The sequence below is a fragment of the Gallinula chloropus genome (genome assembly GCF_964237585.1).
Source record: "Gallinula chloropus genome assembly, chromosome: 6".
Classification (NCBI taxonomy): Eukaryota; Metazoa; Chordata; class Aves; order Gruiformes; family Rallidae; genus Gallinula; species Gallinula chloropus.
In genome coordinates, this window is record NC_140091.1 from 28,529,053 (window position 1) to 28,548,960 (window position 19,908).

Genomic DNA, 19,908 nt, shown 5'->3' on the forward strand with positions numbered 1-19,908 from the left:
ACATGGACACTAGACTGAGATGGATGGATGGATGGATGGATGGATGGATGGATGGATGGATGGATGGATGGAAGCAATAATTCCAGATTAATTTCTAGAAATGATCCCTTCAGAACACTACTTGCGTGCTTTGACTCAGAGGAAGTATACAAAGTAATGATGCCTCACAAAAATAATGCTCTTGTATTAGAGAAGTTATCCTGGGTAACTCAAGAGATATTATCTATGATGACATATTTGTGTTTTATATTTTTTGTAATTATTATAACACAGGACACATGGATAATTTAAAAACTATTAGTATTAAATAAAACACCTAGGATATAAGCCTTCTCTGCTTTAACAGATTCAGATATACAGATGATGCATTTGAGAGAACACAAAGTGGTTGGAGACAAGCACAGCTGTATGTCACAGGACAGAACTGTCACCAACTCTGAGAGCCTGTTAATTAAAATGATAGGGAAACAGAGATCCACAAAAAGTAGGTTCCCAGTGACAGAAAGAAATCCTTTTCTGTGATAGTAAAGAGCCTGCAAGAGCAGGAAATCCCCCAAAACACTTTTCCAAAATAGTTCTGGTTTTCCTCCAGAACAGCAAAGAAACTTCCATTTCCTCTGAAGAACCACAGAGCTCGGCTCCCTCAGGAAGCCTGCACCACCCTCCTCCCGTCCCTCCAAGTCAGAGGAAGACCCCACGCTGCCCACGGTCAGGTATCACCTCCCAGAGTCGGATCCTGCTCGCTCGGCTCAGCGGCACAGAGGCGATGCTCAGCGAAAAGGGCCACTTTCAGCTGACACGCTGTGGCACCGTGCCACACATCATCCGAGCTGCAAAGAGTGCACCATCCGAAGGCAGCCTGGCTTCGCTTTAATTGGCAACAAGCAGAAGTGTTAGTCCTTTAAAATAGGACATGGAGATTTTCAGTGCCATTTGCAAGAACTCAAGCGAGCAGCTCGTTTACAAACAAGTGTTCTTTAAGGAATATTTTGTGGATGGTTTTAAGAAACATATTCACCAGGCAGATTTTCCAGTTACAATGACAAAGAGGAATATGTATTTTGCCTTTTTGATGGTTACTAATATCCTCGATTTGCTCAATGATTAGAGGGAAGTAAAATGACAGAATGGAGGGTTGAGGGGGTCACAGTGGAGAAAGAAGCAAAAAGATAAGGGGGAACATATGTCAGAAAAGAAAATTTATCAGTGTCTGTATGCATAAAGGCATTTGAACATCCATATGCACAAAGGCAGGAAAGGGAATGTGGTTTTGAGGTAGCAGGAACATGAAAGGGACTGGGTGTACACGGTGTGACTAGTGAATCAGAACAGCTGCAAACCCAGTCCATCCGGCTGGAACATGCTACCTATGTGATATAATTCATATAATTCCTATATGATAATTCATTAGCAGGTAAAAAGAGATGACTAATTAAACTGATCTTTTGGTTAGAATGTGCATCATATCCTTCCACCCACCAGCAGAACTTTTTCAAAAGAAACCTTACCAAAAGCATTGAAGTTAAAATGTGCAGAGTGGATGTGACCCTAAACACAAACACCATTTACCTCCAGACTTCAAGATGTAATGGAAACACCAACGTCACAGAACTTCAGATGGAGTTCAGTAGTGCTCAGGTTTTATCTGTCCATCAGATCTATGGACAGGGGAAAAACCTATTTGAGGGGAGTTCTGTATGAAACTTGAAAACAGACAGACTAATTTCATCCACAATGAAAATCGCATTGTGCCTTAGATACAAGAGGATCGACGCCCAAGGAATACGCCTTCCACCCAGGGCAGGCATCCCTCCTCCCGTATGACCCCAGTTGGGAGTTTTTTGCTTAACAAACAAGGTGCTGAGGATCATGCATGGCACTTGAGTTCGGATGCTATTCACTAATTTCAGACATTTTAGGCCCTAAATTAGACAATAAACAGCAGGAGAGAGGCAACATCAGGATGCAGTCTAGATTCTACGTATACTGAGGTGCCCTTTGGTCATGCCCCTCTCTCCACTTACTGCAGAAAGAGCCTAGGGTGGCACTGCTGCTAACTGCAGCATTTCTGTGGTGTCTAAAATTAGAAGGGTTGAATCGGGGCTTTCACATTCAGAGACACAGATCCCTGCAGGAAAGGCTTTTCCTGTTTTTTCTACTTCTCCCTCCTTTTGCCCCTAGCCAAACTTTATTCTTTAATTGAACTTCTTTATTCATTTTTTTCACTCTTAGGTACAAGATTAAAGAAAGAAAGAAAAGGTTAGGGAACATACAGTACTACAGCTGAAGTTTTAAACATAAGGTTGTGCTCCCCAAACTTTCAGGCCAGAAGGCAGAAGCACCATGGAAGTTGGGATGCAGTTCCCAAACCACCAGCTGACAGTTCTGGCTGGGTGGAGCCAAAACGTGGACCCATGAATTGCAGATGATACACAGCAAATGAAAGCAGAAGACACCACTGTTACATTAAGTTTTCAATACATTCTTCTGATAAAAAAAATAATCTGGTTATTTCAATTAACTACTAAAGACAGAAAGGTTCATCCAGTCCCAAATTTGCACTGTGACACAGTATTTTTCTTTCATATCCTTCAGAAAAAGGAGACACACCACTATGACTCATTCATCTGTAGAAGACTCTCAGAAAGGCTGCCTTCCTATCCCCAAAAAATCTAAAACAGGTGGCAATAGTAACCAGAAAAAGCATCTGCAAACTTTTTGCTTGTCTAAACGTCTCTCTCAACAGGATAAATTGGAGGTAAATGTACTGATGACTTTGCCCTGAAAAACAACACATTGCACTAAATGCCCAAGGGATGACAATTCCAGAACGATTTCCTGACCATTACCCTACCTTTCCATTCTCTTATTTTTAAATTGCAATCACAGTAATTAGTGGAGAGATTTCTCAAGTGACATTTACTGCAAATCTCAAAGCAGAAGAGGCAGCCACAAGGTTTACAGGGGTTTATGGTGAATGGCAAAGCTCTGCTGCAGAGACTTGTAACAGACCTTCCCTTAAAACCATGACGAGAAAAGAGCAGAGAGGAGGAAAGATCTCACAGTAATAAAATACTGAAACTTATACTGCTTCTTTTTTCTTTACATGTGTTCACTGACTGAATTAGTCGGTCCCAGCCACTGTCTGAAGGCTGAATGTGCTGTTCTCCTGGGAGCAGGGAATATAAATAATAAAGTGCCACTCCTTTCTCGGGGGGGTTCTCTGGTGTGAGGAGCCAGGTTTGTGCAGGCGACGGGTGCGCCTGTCCTGTGCTCCTTCGGAAAGGCACCGGAGCCACGAGAGGGCACTCTCGTAATCTGCAATTTGTAGTTTTGCTGCCTGGCTTTTTCATTTTTAATTAAAAGGAAATCTGACTGTTTTGCAGAATGAAGAGATCTTACTTGACACACCAAGACAAAAGATTTTTCTCCAAATTAAAGACAGCTAATGATATCGACAATATTTTCAAATTACACCACATTAGCTAAAGAAACAGAACTCACTAATTAACCAAAGCTTATTTCAAAACTGTATTTTACAGAAACAAAACATAATTTGCACTAAAAACTAGCTTTTACTGTTTAGGACATATGTCAATTTGTAATATTTTAGTCAACGTGAGTGGAAGCTACACCTCTGACTGTATAATTGGGATTAGCTGTGGAAGCACACCACCTGAATCCAAATACAGGGAAAGGCCCTTAAACGGAGGAGCTTTTATGTGTCTGAAGTTACTGTGGGGTTTTCTGTAGGATGAGATTATTTTTTTTCTTAATGGGTTTCAGTCTCCTTATACAGAACATCTATATTCAGCACTGCATTATCACAAGTATTCCTGTTCCTCTTTTATGTCGCTGGGGAAAAGAGGAAAAAAAGTCTTCAGAATAGCCCAGTCTCACCCCCTTTTTCAGGTGAGGAGGGTAATCAGTTACTGGCAGCCCTCTGCAGCTAATGATTATGCCCTTTATTTTACTGGCCATTGTAGGGGTATTGATAAATGGGGCACTCCTGAAGGTAAGGTTATCTGAACACATCTTCCTGCCTGATGCTTGCTATCTTTGTTGAACAGAAGCCAAAAATACCCACTGCAAGCTGAACTGCCCAGTGCCTAGTTACTAGGCTATACTGCAATGCAAGTGTAAAGCTACATCCACAATACGATTTTGAAAAGAATTAAAAATGTAATGCTCTTCTGTTCAAGAAAACTAAGAAGTTTATTCTAAGTCAGCTCTTATTACCTTACAAAAAAGTGTTTGTAAAACCTTCTTAGATGCCACGTTTAAGTCCTGCGGAGTCCCGGGAAGCAGCTGACGAGCTTTCTCTGGTCTTTGAACATTTGAAGTAGCACAGACACACAGGGGTTCCTGGTAAACCCACACTTGGAATCCAAGGGCCCAAGTTTCCATTATGGCTGCAAGGCAGCGCATGCCTACAGGCACAGGTATTACATACACTTCCCTAGGGACAAGGAGGCATTGCTGACTCGCTAATTACCAAGTGAACGGGTAGTTCTTACTTTGCATTCCGCAAATCTTCAAGAATGTTTTATTAGCCACTAAATACACCAGGACTATTGACATACTGAAGTGCTCCATTTTTAATAAGCTACCCCATCACCTGATGTAACAGTAAAATTACAAAGATCATATTCATGGAATCAAACAGCTTTACCTGGCATTCTATCCAGGCGCATAATAAACACACTCTCTTTTTAATTATATATTAATTTGGAACAAATTTATAGGGCTCTCACTGCATTTAGGTCCAGTCTACCCAGAAATCTGCATTACCTGGGAGCATATAATGAAACAGAATTAAAACAGATTATGAAAAACTGAACACGGTAGTCTAACACATGCACTGCCATACCCCCCTCATCAATAGTCAAAGGGACTCAGCAATATTGGTGGCAAAATACTGCAAACAGAGTTGAAGCGATCTTGTGCTCACGTTAATTTGTATTTCAAAAATTTTAGCTGATAATTTCTTGTGTCTTCTACGTACCTAATTAAACTAGGAGATAAAACATGCCAGAGTCATACTATTAAATCTAGGCATGAAACAGTTAACAGCAGTGCACATGCCAAGGTTTTAATAAGGCTTAACAATAAAAAGCTTCAATCCTCCACTTTCACTAGATTTTGTTGTTGTGGTTTTCCCTTGCTTAGGGCAATCCATCTGTTAATGTTGACTCGCAATATAGTTAAGCTCGCACACGTATAAAAGCCTAGAACAGCTACCTAAGCAAGAGTAAGCTCAAATGAATATTACAGAGATAGAACAATTCATCTTAGGCAAAGATTAATTGCGTGTGTGCGCGCACGCGCGTGCACAGCAGCACGTATGAGCGCACTCCCGTTCTTTCTTAGCAAGACTCAAAATGCAAATGATAGGAGGGCAAGCCGATCACTACAGTTTGCAATAACACATTTAATTATTTATCCTCCAATTAGGTTTTGACAGCTATTTTACATGCTATAATTTGTTTTGATTTACTGTTTTCTTTTTATTTTTTTTTTTTTAAGCCTACTGACGATCTGGCAAAAAAATATAATAAAACCGCTGTGACAGCAGTGATAAAGCTTAGTAAATATTCATTGTTAAAAAAAGCTCTGCACTGTGACCAGTGCTGGTATTCTCCCTGGGCCAAACTGGCCTTGTTTTCAATAAAACCAGAGAAGTATCCTTTCCCTTGAGCCCTGTTAGGCTGAGGCTGCAGTTGGAACTGTCATCTTCACACAAAAGCAAAGGGGCTGGGTTTTACAAACGCAAAGCCTAATTGGGAGATCTTCATGGCTGTACCCTTGACATTTATTAAAGACTCATCAACGAAACAGGAAATAACCGTACTAATTAGCAGACCCACATACAAACTACTATTTGTTGGGGTAAAAGCAGATTCACTTCCTATTGTAAAGGCAACGTCCTCCTAGACCCCCAAATCCTATTATGAACCAATTATTAAAATGGTCTTTTACAGTGAAGGAAACCTCATATTATACATAACCCTTCAAAGTAAATTACATGTCGCAGCATCTCAGATAACTATTAGTTACTAATATCTATGTTTAGCTGCCCCCAAGAAGTGGAGAATGAAAAGCTTGATACACCTAACATGACATAAAATAGAACACCAAATTCCTTATATTTACAAGTTTTAAAATGTATCAGTATGGAAGAGAGCGTGATAGGGTGCAGGGGTGCTTCTGTTTGGAAGCAAGATGACCATTAAAAGCAAGCTCTCTCTGTTTGTTGTTTGTTAAGGTTTGGGGGGATATTCAAATACACTGACACTGCAACTTAGTATCTGGTCCTTCCTTGAAATATACAGCCCAAAGAGCAGGACCTGCAGGTTGGCACTATCCTTATACAGCTGCAGACACTCCTCAGCACCATTTCAGAAATCTGGGTGGGAAGAGATTCATAAAGAACTTGCATTAATGTTATCTTATTTGAATACTTACCGAGAGCAAAAATAAAAACAGAGGAGAAACAGTAGACTTATTTCTTAGAAATATTTTGGTTGGTTTGCTTTTGGGGAGGAAGGAAAAGTGGGCACAGCATGAATGAGAGGTGAAGGAAACGGCACGAGACCAGAGCACTTGGGCAACAATCACCACTTGCTCCCTGCACCCACTGGGCTTGGGTGACATTTGGGACAAGAGCCGGTGAGAAGACACAGGACCTTCTGCTTGCATCAGGGCAAAAAGGGGGGGGCTGTTGGTTACAAGCTTCACTAGTAAACAAACCCAGCTATGTATACCTAGGTATGCATACATACATAGAGGTGCACATGTATATGTGTGTGTGCAAGCACAACTATGGACTGATAGGCAATGCTTCTGTTTTGCTTTCAGAACTACAAGATGATGGGTAGAAACAGCAACAGTGATATTACAGGATTTAGCAGTATGCAGCAGTACAAACACTAATAAATACAAAAGTTGCACTTTTTCTGTCCCAACACTGGCCTTCAAAGGGAATGTTTAATTGCGCCAAGATAAATTATATTCATTTATATCCCTAGACTCCTGCACCTAGCAGAGGCAGCGCCGTATCAGTAAATTACTGCAGATTTCTTTAATAAAAGCAGCCTATAAAAATTCACAGACTGTAAGGGTTCATTTGTGTCCTGTATTTACACCGACATGTACAACTGCAGACTCGGCTACATTTAATCTGTGAACGATGGCTTGTAACGCATTAAAGGCTTTTTTTTGTGATTCACATTATCAAATTATTTGGGGGGTGGGGGGAAGTTGCTATATATTAAAATAACAGTTGTGAATTAGAAACAAATATTTTAAAAACCTTTCATGTTAATAAAATCAGATCTCTATATTTGTACGTTTAGAGTTGCGTATCTTCTGTTACTCAGTGAAAAATGCTCCTGTACACACATTCCTGAAAGAATGCAGGCACCCCAGTTGCCTGTGTATAAAAATATACTGAGGGCACAGAGTTTAGCACTTTATCACTGGCTTTAAGGGATCACAAAGGGATGTCCAGAGTAAAACCCGCCTAAATAATTAAAAGGAGAAAGTCTTTGTATTATTTATGGCCCCACTAAAAATAACAACTTAATACTAGTGTACAATCAGTTCTATGTTAAATGCCACAAACTTTGTATTTATTATGGATTAAAAAAACTATTCAAAACTAAATGGATTAAACAGACAATTCATATTTTGTCTGCAGTATCTAAAGTAAAAAAAAAAAAAAAAAAATCAAACGTTGTTGGATCAGCTGGACTGAATTTCTATACATACTTCTTACCCGAGGTAGATGCATGCACTAAAAATCCATATATAAACATTCATTATACATATTAAAAACATGCAATAACAATAGAGTGTAAAAACACATACCCACACATTAAAATTTGTACATATGCAGGTATTTATTCCCAGAAAAATGTGTTACAAAAACTATTTTGATATCTTTGAAATAAAACTGTCAAAATGAATCCAAAGAAACTAAAACACTTGCCAAAGTTGAGACACTACACCTGTTACTTCAAATCAAGACTAGAAAGGATTAGAGAACAAAAGGACAAGGGATTGGCACCGTATTCACTAGCTGACTTATTAAAAAAATAATAAATCATAACTATCTGCACCAGGTTAAAAGTCGTACGACTGCCAACACAATTTATCAGAAATGCAAAATTAACGTGCACCACTTAAGAAACTAAAAAGGATGGCTTAACACAGACCTGCACACAGACCAGAAGGTATTTGCTGTCAGGAGCCTTTATCAGAAACCTTATTTAAGAATCAAATATCAGATCCATGCTTCGAAATCTTCTGGCTTTCTCTACTCTCAACAGGGATGAAACACAAATAACCTTTTTCCTCCATTCAAGCAGTATAGCAGTATTTCTACAGACATGGCTTTTTAATCACACTATCCAAACACAGACAGTAAAATAATCTTCAACAGACTCACTGATGCATTTCTGTAAGCAGCAAAAAATTCTCCTCATTATGTGTGTGAAGATCAGAAGTTTTAGGTGCCTTACCTGTGCCAGTCTTCGTTTTTCTGAGTTTGCTCTTTTCTCATAACGCAATGTGCGGACGGGAGCAGCGTGTCCTGCCTCAGCACCGCAAGTTCCATACTCTTCCTCACTCTCCTACAACAAAACAGATTTAAATTCCTTTATTTATAATCATTATCTGCAAACGCACCCTCCATATTATGCATGCAGAATGCATTCAAAATTATCTTGCCACAATCTATTACTGTCATGAAAATACCATCTGTAGTAAGAAAATCAAATTTCGCTTTTCAGGAAGCTGAACTATCAACATTGTCATTTCAAAGACGACTTGTTCAAACGGCTGGGAAATGTTTTAGAAAGTTGGTGGGGTTTTTAAATAGCATAAAATATAAACCTAAAAACCGGTTCCTTATCCTGACTGAAAAATCTTAAGTGGGAAAAAAAAATATTTCAATGGGAAAAGCAGCTGCAAAACAGCTAAAACATATTTTCCAATATTTCTGCTTTTGCAAAATGAAACTCTTCCTTCCTTGTTAAACATTGCTATTGTCCACAAATCCTGTGAAGCCAAATGAGACAACTGCGCCTTCTGAAACACACTGCACTGCAAGACTCTCCCATCTCAAATTCTCAGCTTGAAGCAAAGGCTTCAATTGTGATATCAAAGCAATCAACTTTATGAAAACATACATCCTGTTAATGTATCTTTGAAGACCGCTGTTGTTCTATGATAAAATATGCAAACAATAAAGAGATTATTCAGTGGATGCATAGAATGACAGATAGTTGCCAGAGGGCTCGTTATGAAAAATGTATTGTTGAACAAAGGGCTAAGCATATTTCAAAAGTCATTAAAAACACAAATCTCATGTGATTTGTAAAGTATAAGCTTCAAACTGATACACGAGGCAAGGTAAGAAAGTAGAAAGTGTACTACATACCTTGGGTTTTAACTTACTCTTCACTTCTTTAATCCCTTGCCTTGCATGATTCTTTGCCTAGAAAAATAAAAGGACTTAAGTAGCTCTACGAGACACTGGCTGTAGTCATGGAACATGATTTGTGACACTATACTTATTTTACCCTTTTTTTTTTAAACACCTGGTGACAAAGAAGGACAATAACCCTTATCACAAGCTACATACGTGCATTTATGTATTCGTGCTTTGCCTGTATATTTAAAGGTTTCTTTTATGTACATGAATGCCAATACTGTGAAAACACCCATACTCAAAAATTCTCCAATATTACTACAACAGGCTAAAAATGGCCATATCACTCCTTTCTTTGAAATGGTCCTTTAGATTTTAAAAGGTATTTCAGCAATAAGGCATGTTGGAAAAACGTTAAGATTTTCAAGATGACTGCTAGAGTGTTCCAGTCTGGCAACTTGCAGAGCAACATCAATCTTAAGAGAAACGAAGGGATTTCATATGCAGATGGAGATTTTGCCCAGTGTTGCTGAACAGCAGAGTGCTGCTATTTAGGGGAGAATTCTGTATGTATTAAAATAGGCAGCCAAAGATCACTGTTGCATAGAAAACAGAGCCAAGAATGTTCTTCAATAAAGAAATGAATTATCAATAGAGAATAACATGTACTTGCACTAAAACCTCAACAATCTTTAAAAAAAAAAAAAAGTACAACAGAGAAGGTGGGGGAGCAGAAAAAAAGCGGGGGGCGGGGGGAGGGGTGGGGGTGTCCGGGGGGAAGAAGGGGAGACAAAAACCCTAACAGGAGAAAGGGTAGTTTACTTATGTGAATAGAGGAAAAAAACTACAAAAGTTTTCAAGGCTGTCTTGAAAATGGGACAAATATGACTTTAAAAACATATTTAAGGGCATAATATGTGGAACCCACCTATCTTTCCATGTTTTTCTATACATGGAAATTCAGAAAAAGAAAATTACTTTCTTGAATCAAAAGGTCAGAGAGTCTTTTGGATCCTTAAATCATACATCCATAAGCTCAATAACAGCACAATGGGGTGCCATGTAGCAGATGCTAACCTGAGAGCCACTTTCAACTTTCCAGATCATGCTCACAGCATTTGGCTGAATTTTGGAGTGCTTTGTTCTAACTCCGAGGGATGGTACCAAGCAGGTTACTCAGAGCTACCCATCAGCTATTAAGAAATGCATCTTTCATTTCTCTAGTAGCAGGCTCCATAAAGGTCAGCAGCATAAGAAATTAAATGGGGTGCAAATATGAATACCTTAGACACAGAGATCCTCCCAAAATTTACCAGTGTACCCTGAACAGGAGTTCACTTTGAAGAGCCTTTATTATCAAGGACACAATTATAAAAATTGAAGGCTGGGAGAAGATCATGTAACCACATGACTAAGCTACTGCAAACTGAAGAAGAATAATTTGCAGATAACCTGTTAATGGGCTATTTTTTAAATTATAAATGAGTCCATGAAAATAAAGTATATTTAATTTATTTACCTGTTTCTCTCCATGACTGCTGTGTTTTTCAACTGATGTAAAATTAAAAATTCTGTTTGAAAACTTTACTTAAAATACGCTATCTTAGACTGATGAACTGATTTATTCAGGACTACTTATTATGCATACAACTAGTGAAACATTTAGGAAAGGAAAAGGAAGCCACAAGTCTTTTTCCTTATATTAAAAATGCCACTTTAAAATACTTCCCACCTCATTTTACACTACTGCTGTTTTTTCCTACTGCACGACACCGTAATATTTTGCATGTTTTATTGCTCAGGCAGACTTTTACAACAAGATCTTTTAAGCTCAAAAGTACAACCATTAAATACAGTTAAATGTGAGTATTCTAGTATCATCTTTGAACAGAGCAGATGAGAGGAAAGACTTGCTGCACACATTACTGATGCTTTACCACACCTTTTCAATAGTGCAGCGCTTGGTGCCAAAGTGAAATCGCATCTGTGGACGCCAGGACTCCATTTGTCTAGCACAAGCTGGAGCTGTTCTGAGCAGAGAAGATCTCTGCATCACGCTAACACCATATACTATAACACTACATTTGTATTACATGTATATGTAACACAAACCTCTATTCTCAGGTTAACTTTGCAATGCCTGTGTTGGGTTACGGGACCTTAGAGTAAATTAGAATTTCTCTTTTCTGAGCCCATATTTTAACCATGTTGTCACCAGGTTAGGAAGAGTGTACAGCTGTGCATCAAATATCTAAGTGGATATTCATATAAGCTTTCAGTGTGCATTGCAATTGAAACAAAAACATCACACTGATGCCTTGAAAATGCCTGCTGTTGCATACCCACTATCTGGAAGACTGAACCAACTCTAAGTCCTAGTGCCGCATGAGAAATCAAATGAAGCTAAAAACATTCTACAGGCTGAAGTGTTTTTCTGCAATACATTTCTAAAATGCTTAGGTTTTTAAATATTCAGGAAGAATGTGAGGTTGTAGGAAGTTGTGGTATTCTGATGTATTATTTATTTGAAAGAGATGATCTTACAAATTTGTATGCTGTTTTCACAGCCGGAGTGGCTTTGGTCATCGCTGTGTTGATCAGTGCACCGCCTTTCTGAAATATACAACAAATGTGTTTTAGTAACATTTTAACACAAGTCAAACCTTAAGACAACAGCAAGGAAAAATAAACAGCGTGCTGTAAAGAAATAACAATCTCCCCTCAAAACCGGCTAGAACCACCACAGCTGTGTTTCCTCCCCAGCCTGCTGTCGGCAGCTACACAAGGGTTACAGTACGTCATTATCACAGCTGACACGTTTATCAATGCATTCTAAGAGAATGATGTATTTCCATTCTTCATTCATTGTTGCCATTTCAAAATCAATTCAGAAATTGCGGCTATTTTTCATCTGTTCCTATCATATTTATTATGCATCTTCAAAATACTTCGACCTGACAGAAAGAACTCTCTCATTTAATCACTCAAGAATTCTCTTAATCTAAAATAACATTTCACTAATCCTGCAGAATAACAAGGTTATAACAAGGGCCTTCTGCCAGCAAAACTGCACAGATCCACATTAACGAAATGGCTACTTATTCGAAGTGATAAACTTCATATCAAATTGTACTGTCACACCTAATTCACGGTTACGGAATGTAAAGCAGTGAAATCCCTGACAATACAAACAGGAAAACCCTGTGCATTTGTTTTGGCATTTGTTCAGTGTATGGGACTTGGCTTTTTTAAAATCTTTAAGAAAAAAACCCCACAAAATTACAGCATACACCATAAACATGTTATTTATTACAGAATGGACTTACATTTTCCTTTCAAATGAACAAACTTTTGCCATTATATAAGGAAAAGGACAAAGATTTAAAGACTGGAATGGTCAGTGTAATTACTTAACCAAGTTTATACCTTCACTGTATGCATCCACTGCTGATAAGATCTCGAATTTCCTGAAACAGAAATGCAAAATGTAACACAATCAAACATACAATTCAATATTTTAAATGTTTCAACCCTCTTCACAATCTGCATAAAACATTCCCTTAGAGGACTATTCATTAATTTCTTTCTTCCCAGAGAGATAAGGCATGTAAAGATAGGAAGATGTGTAGACTAAGAAGAAAACCTAGGTATCTCTTATTTCCTGTTTTCTTTGTAAAAGCATCTCTTCTCACCACGCAGTATTTTTAATCCCAACTGAAGTAGGAAGAGAAATTAAAGTGAGGATAAAGTAAAAATTCTGCTAAAAATTTCCGAGAAGACCAACCCAAAAGACAGAATACTATCTAATGAGCTGCATTCAAGCATGATGATCCCACTGGGCAAACGTTCAAGCACAAAAATACACGGAGTGCAGATGGTGCTGTCCCAAGGAAAAAGAACAAGAGAAAAGTCTAAGTATTATGGCACAACTATATACACCTGCACAGGAAAAATCCTATTAAATTATTAACTGTATCTGCTCTCTTTCACAAAGGAAAACCTCATAAAGGCAAGTAAGAGGTACTGGCTTCTGTAGGACTACCTAGGACCATTGCGCCCCTGAGCTGGCCATGAAGGACAGGGGTAAATTCTTCACTTGGTGAAGAAACAAATACCATTTCCTAAAGTTGCTTCAGCTAAACACCAAAGATTGGCTCCCTGATCCCTGAGAAAGTTTTAGAGTACATCAGTCACTTGAATAGTCTGGTACTGGGAGCTGTTACTGACCCCAGACAAGACATGTATGTTGACAAGAACAGTGCAGTTTCAGAGATTTTATCCATTTTGAAAGGACCATACTGATACATCCTTGATGTTACCGACTTTTAACAGGAGTTCTCAAAACTTCTTAAGCTTTGCAATAATCAGTGAACTAGGGCCTGGGTGGTCTTATCCCACTGGCTAGTGGAAAAACAAAAAATAACCTCTAGAACACGGCTGAGAAATAACCGGATCTGTAAAAGGTGTTCCCAAGCTGCTCAGTGAGGTGAAAAAACTGAGCTGTTCATACTGGTATCAGGCACTTTCACCCATTCCAATAAATTCTTTACAAGCAATTTTGAGACAGCCAGTCTCTCAGGAATGATGGCACAAGTGAAAGCATTGCCCCCTGACAAAGGAGATACCTTATGGTCACTATGATCCTATCTCCAGCAAGAGCCTCAAAAAGCAAACAACCAAGAAAAGACTTGTTTCTTATTTCTTTAATGTGACTCCTTGAGCAAATAACACGTACTGAGTAAGTGCTGCTAACGTGGCTCACTGAAATTGCATTAAGACAAGTCCTGTCTCTTATGTGGCATTTCATAGCTTCTAATTCTTATCAACACTATCCAAGTATATCATCTTGCTTGCGGTGTCCTTAACAGCGACTCTTTCCACATGAGCTTTTTCTGTCACAGCCTATGACTTATGCAATTAACAGAGACTGTAAATGAGATCACCAATAACTGTCTCCTATTTGTGCAGAGAGACTTCAAGGAAGGCAATAAAGAAAACAGAGTAATATTCATCTACAGAAAAGGCTGAGTTAACACTGTGTACCTACAGCTAGACTTGAGCCTCCTGAAAATTTAGCAACAAAATACCGACTCCTTATAATAAATTATTATTAGAAGAGAGGTTTAAAAGGTTTTCACTTCTTTTTTTTTTCCTTATATTACCAACCACTGATATTACACCCCCCCCCCAAAAAAAATAAAAAGACTGCTGTAGTAAAATTTGTGTGCTTCCAAACTACTTTAATGGATATATTCAACTAATATGGATATGTTCCTGTATGGAAAGTTAGATAAAGCTCTTGAGAAGTAATACTCCCTCAGAATAATACATGTTACAGAAAATAAAATTTTAAGTATAAAGTGAAAACTACAATGAAGATGGCTGACAAATTTCTTTTCACATATAGACAAAGGAAAATAAATTTTGAACCAATTTGCTAGAAAAAAATCATGAGGTCTTAAGTTGTATTCTCCAATTTCCAGTTTATTTCTCTGTGCTGGCTGAGTTATGCTTGCATATGTGGAAAATTGTAAATTAAAAAACAGATTATGGAAAGGAACACTTCCCATTTGATTCAGTAATTTTCAAATTATATTCTCTATAGCTCAGTATATATTCACCTGTCCTTGCAATAACCTGTACGCTCACACTAACTCCCTGTGACTTCTCTGTAGGCTGGGTTTCACCTGGCTTTTTAAAACCTTGGGCTCCCTGATAAAGTTGATGGGAGTTAACTCTGCAAAGAGATCATAGTTCTACCCCATTAGCGTCACAAAATGTCACCTTCAATTGCATACATATTGTTAGCTCTGCACTTCATAACGATAATGAGACAGCAGTTATGTAAATACTGAATATGTGCCCTAAGCAATTTGTCCACAACCTGGCAATATACAGCTTGTCTGACTTGAAAAGCACTCAGTGCAATCAAACCAGGAGTGCTAGCGGAGGTGAGCGGTCTCTCCCGAGCAGAGCCAGGTGAGATGTGGTTCACAGGCTGCCAGCATGCAGCACAGAAACAAGCTTTATCTAACTTCTGGTGCAGTTTTATTGCAGCCTCCTGACCCCCTCACTGCAATCAGCAAATGAACTCTGAATACTGACACCACCTATCTGAATAATGGATGCTCAGTGCCTAAAATCTGTTTACAGAGCAGCATAAGTTAGCCTAAAAAGGTAGAAAAGACGTAAATCTCTGTATAACTAACCACACTTTAATAAAGAAAGAAAAAAAGCGCTAGATAATAGCACAAGACAGAAAGGGCAGGAGAAGGCAGTGAAAATCTCGAACAAAAGGATTTATGTACTCTGAGCATAATAAAGGTATTTTACAGAGGCTGAAGATGGGTCTGCATGACTCGATTTCCCCGTGGGGGCCAAACCCTTTCCTCTGTAAACACGCCTGACGGAGGACTGTCTTGCAAAGGAGGGACATCTAAAGCTGCCATACTCAACTCAGAGGACTTGTTCAAATTGTCAACTTCAATTTACTGAGAAAGCTTCTACACTACTTTAAAGACCATAAAACAGTTCCTGTGCTGTGGGGCACACACATTTTGATAGCAAATGTGATACCTCAGACAGCAATATAGCTGTTTAAAGTGTCTAACAGGGAATCAATCAATTATCCTGTAATATTCAGCACACACATTGGGTAAACTCTGTAGAGCTAGTTCAGGTAAAACACGTTAAAAAAATTGTCAGTGAACATAACTGAGGGAAGCAACAGAAGGAACAATATTTTGATATATGAAGGTGAGTTTAATGTTCCTTCTGAGATGATATACAAATGTTAAATCCCCCCCCCCTTTTTTTTTTGAGTAACACATTTGCTAGAGAAAGCAAATTTCTCTAGATATTGAGGAAATCATTCTGACTTCTGCACTGCAGAAATAATTAGATCTGAAAAAGTTAGTTATGTTTTCCATAAACATTGCTATGTATCAGTTCATCAGCACAAATTTCAAAATTATTTTTAAAATACAGTATAGAAACATGCAGTTAAAATGTAAATAATATAGTGATATTTAATCAGATATTGACATCTAAGTATTATTTTACTGTATTAAAACAACTTATTTTCATTTGATACACTGGAATAACTAGATAGCATGTGTCCCAGCAGTGATTTGTTTAAGGCTAAGAACTTTCCAGGAATGAATGGATACAATGAAGATAAGATTCATAATAAAATTCATGACTTCTAAAATTTACAGGATATCCAGAGAACATCATCATGTTGAACAGCTCCTAAAAAAGCATCATCAGTGAGTACCCTCAAATTAATTCTGTACCTCCACAAAAGCCTCCTGCTGTGATTTCTTCTTCAAAAGCATCAGAGAATCCTCTTCCTGCATTTAATTTTAATAGCCGACCATCAATAAACTGGGGGAGAAAAAAAAAAAGTCACATTTTGTTGGCTCTTCTCTTGCTCTACAGCGTTACAGCTTTCAGAGTGTACATTGTAATGGCATATGGATGTCCAAGACAAAATACAACTTACAGATAACATTTTGCTTTTAGATGGATTTTGCAAGAGCAGTTGCAACTGTGTAGCAGAAACATCGGAGTATTTTATATATTGAATAAATTCTATTATGCAAAATGTACAGATTTGTAAAATTTTATAGTCAAATATAAAATTTTATATGAGACAGTTATTTTATTATACAATTATAATACAATGGTACAATGATAATTTTATAGTCAATACATCAATTCAGAAATATTTTAAATGGCTTTCAAGGTTTCTTTGCTTTTCTAGTGGCCTGAAAATGTACTATTTCCTTACAAATAGTAATTTTGGATTTGTCATTGTAAACAAATAAAAATCACCAAGAAACTCATGGATGTTTTGTTTTTAACTATAACTTTACTTTGTATCATCAACAAAAGAACATAAACAAGCCTTCCTATGGTATCCCTTTCTGCATATCTATACATCAATGTCTCCAAAGTAGAAATGCTGTGCACAGAATGTACCTTCAGAGCAACTGGGACCACTCCACCACACCCAGTGCAAAGAAGCCATGGGCTACCACATCTACTTGAGGTCCATCAAATGTGTATGTGTTGTACATTGAAAAAATAACCCTGTAGGGACAGCATGTGGAGGAGACATGGCAGCAAAACCACCCACCAGAAACACCAGAGAAAGGCTGTGGCTTGATTTCAGCCAAGCAGCAGGTTGGATTTCATTGCAGGTGTGCAAATCGGATCAAATAAAATTTCATTCATGGGAATGTTACATGTGAGGTCCCAAACCCAAGCAAGGCACGAGGTATGGTGCCAAGGCAGATCACCCCTAAAACCCTTTCCACCGGACTGAGCACAGCTCAAGGTTGACACCATGGTAGTTTAAGTGCCAGCTCCTCTGTTTGCCCTTTTCTAACCACTAACCCTTAGTTGCACCGACAGATGCATTCTGCAATTGCCGTCCTTACGCAGAGCTTACAGCAGATTTGCAGATGTGGATGCAGATTTGCATGTAAGTATACACAGAAAGACAGAAATTATCTGAATACATCAGAAAAAGTCAAAGTAAGATAATGATTAAACCTTTCAGAAGGAATTAATACATTATTTTCAAGAATTAACAGGCTTCAAAGTAGTACAGTGAGCGCATTCTGAAAGGTTTAAGATGCTTTCATGAAGCAACCCCTCCCTTTCTGTTTTGAAAAGGCTGTCTCTCCTCTGAGAGACAGAGTGAGGAAGCAGTTCTCCAATTATACACAGTTCATCTTCCAACAAGAATGATGAGCTATTTACCAGTACTAAGCAGTACATAGGAACTAACCAAAAAGTAATTATTTGGATGTATCATATTTTACCACAGATTATCCAAACATTGTCAGTGACAATCTGAAGCTTCTCAGTGAACAGACTAGTGACATGAAACAAATTACTCAGAGTACAAAAATTCCAGGTAAGCACCAAGATACCCATTTCTTTCTCTTTCTTGTCTAAATTCCTTCTTATTTTTTCATTTTACTCCAAGTTGACTTTTTTCCCAAATAGGTTGGTTCATAGTCAGACCACTGAATTATTGCACAGTAAAAAAAAAGAAATAAGAGCATCTTTAGCTACTGCTGTGGGAAAACAAAACAACACCCCTAAGCCCCACAGCCCAAAAAACCCATCACAAGCAAAAAAAAAAAAAAAACCTACAACACCATCCCCACCACCCTTCTGTCCCATCTCCAGCCTTCAAACTGCAAGACATTATCTCTTTCACTCCAACTGAGTATTTAAAGTAAATAGAACTGCGAGCAAGGAGGTATTGGGGCCACTATTTCATGGAAGCGGTGTCAGTAGTGATAGTCCCTGTTTTTGAGCAATGTAGTGTTCATGGTAGCACTTAAATCACTACATGGAAAGAAGAGCACATGCAATCCCACAGACATTCTCCTTCCATTTTTCAAACCCATGCTCTCTAGAAACATCTGGGCCTAATTCAAGAAATGCATTTACTTCGAGATCCAGAGAGCCCTTGGTTGACTACAGCTTTCAATGAAAACTCATCATTCCAGTGCTACCTTTGGATTTTAAGGTGATTAAAGAGAGAACAACCATAATCCTCAAATAATTCTGAGTTCTAAAGCCCAATTATAGATCATTTTCTCTTTGGAAGATCTTGTTGCATGGTGATAAAGAATGAGGGATGAGGGATGATGTGAGCTAAACTCAATTATTTATTTTGGGAAGAGTAAAAATTCCAAATAAATTCACCCAATGTTAAAAAAAAAAAGCTGGTAGAAGCAAACAAAACATAATAAATGTAATTTCCACACAATAACAGGCCAATAGCTTGCAAGAGAGCTCAACTCATAAAATTTGTAAATGAAATTTGAAATTACTAGTAATTTTAAAGAGACTTCTGAGTCTTCACCCTAAACCTGCATTTTTTATTTATTTTTCTAGTTCGCACTTTCCAACACTTTAGGAACAAATCCTGATAAATGTTGCTGATCACATTCCTTATACAACTACATTATTTAATGATAAAACTATCATGAAGCCTCATGCTAGACTAAGAATGAATTCATATTTTTCCTGGACATTCCACAGAACTATCTGACACGTAAGACGCGACTAGTAGATGCTTATGTTAGCAGCTTGAAATAAAGATCTTCCTTCCATGTTGCCCTAATTAAAGAGGAGCCTTTCTAAGGCTCAGAAAAAGCTAACAAAAACATAGCATACATAATAATACAACTATTAAAGATGTGAAAAAAAATAAACCAGTGAGAAAAGTAATGTAAGTATACAGGCTCAGAGAACAAATATCTAACCTGAAGAAAAACTGGACATATACAGAATATTCAATCGGGAAATAAGAATATTTAATAGAGAAATAATAGATATTTTCTTTTTAAGAAAAATATATTTATAAGATCACATTTCCTAGTAATTTAAGAATAATTATATCCAGGGGTTTTAAAATTAAATCAGGCCAGCAAATTGGAGCAAATAAA

The 19,908-nt window shown here is 37.9% G+C and overlaps 1 protein-coding gene across 2 annotated transcripts in view; it reads right to left on the reverse strand.

Moving 5' to 3' along the window:
- Positions 1-19,908, reverse strand: part of DENND1B (DENN domain containing 1B) — a gene marked incomplete at both ends in the record, with an annotated part of 149,910 nt that overhangs the window by 7,459 nt on the left and 122,543 nt on the right. For both annotated transcript variants that reach the window (XM_084266475.1, XM_084266474.1), the window contains 5 exons: positions 8,523-8,633; positions 9,443-9,499; positions 11,978-12,046; positions 12,860-12,900; positions 16,729-16,819. In XM_084266475.1, coding sequence (XP_084122601.1) covers positions 8,523-8,633; positions 9,443-9,499; positions 11,978-12,046; positions 12,860-12,900; positions 16,729-16,819 — 369 coding nt within the window. The remainder of the gene's footprint in view (positions 1-8,522; positions 8,634-9,442; positions 9,500-11,977; positions 12,047-12,859; positions 12,901-16,728; positions 16,820-19,908) is intronic.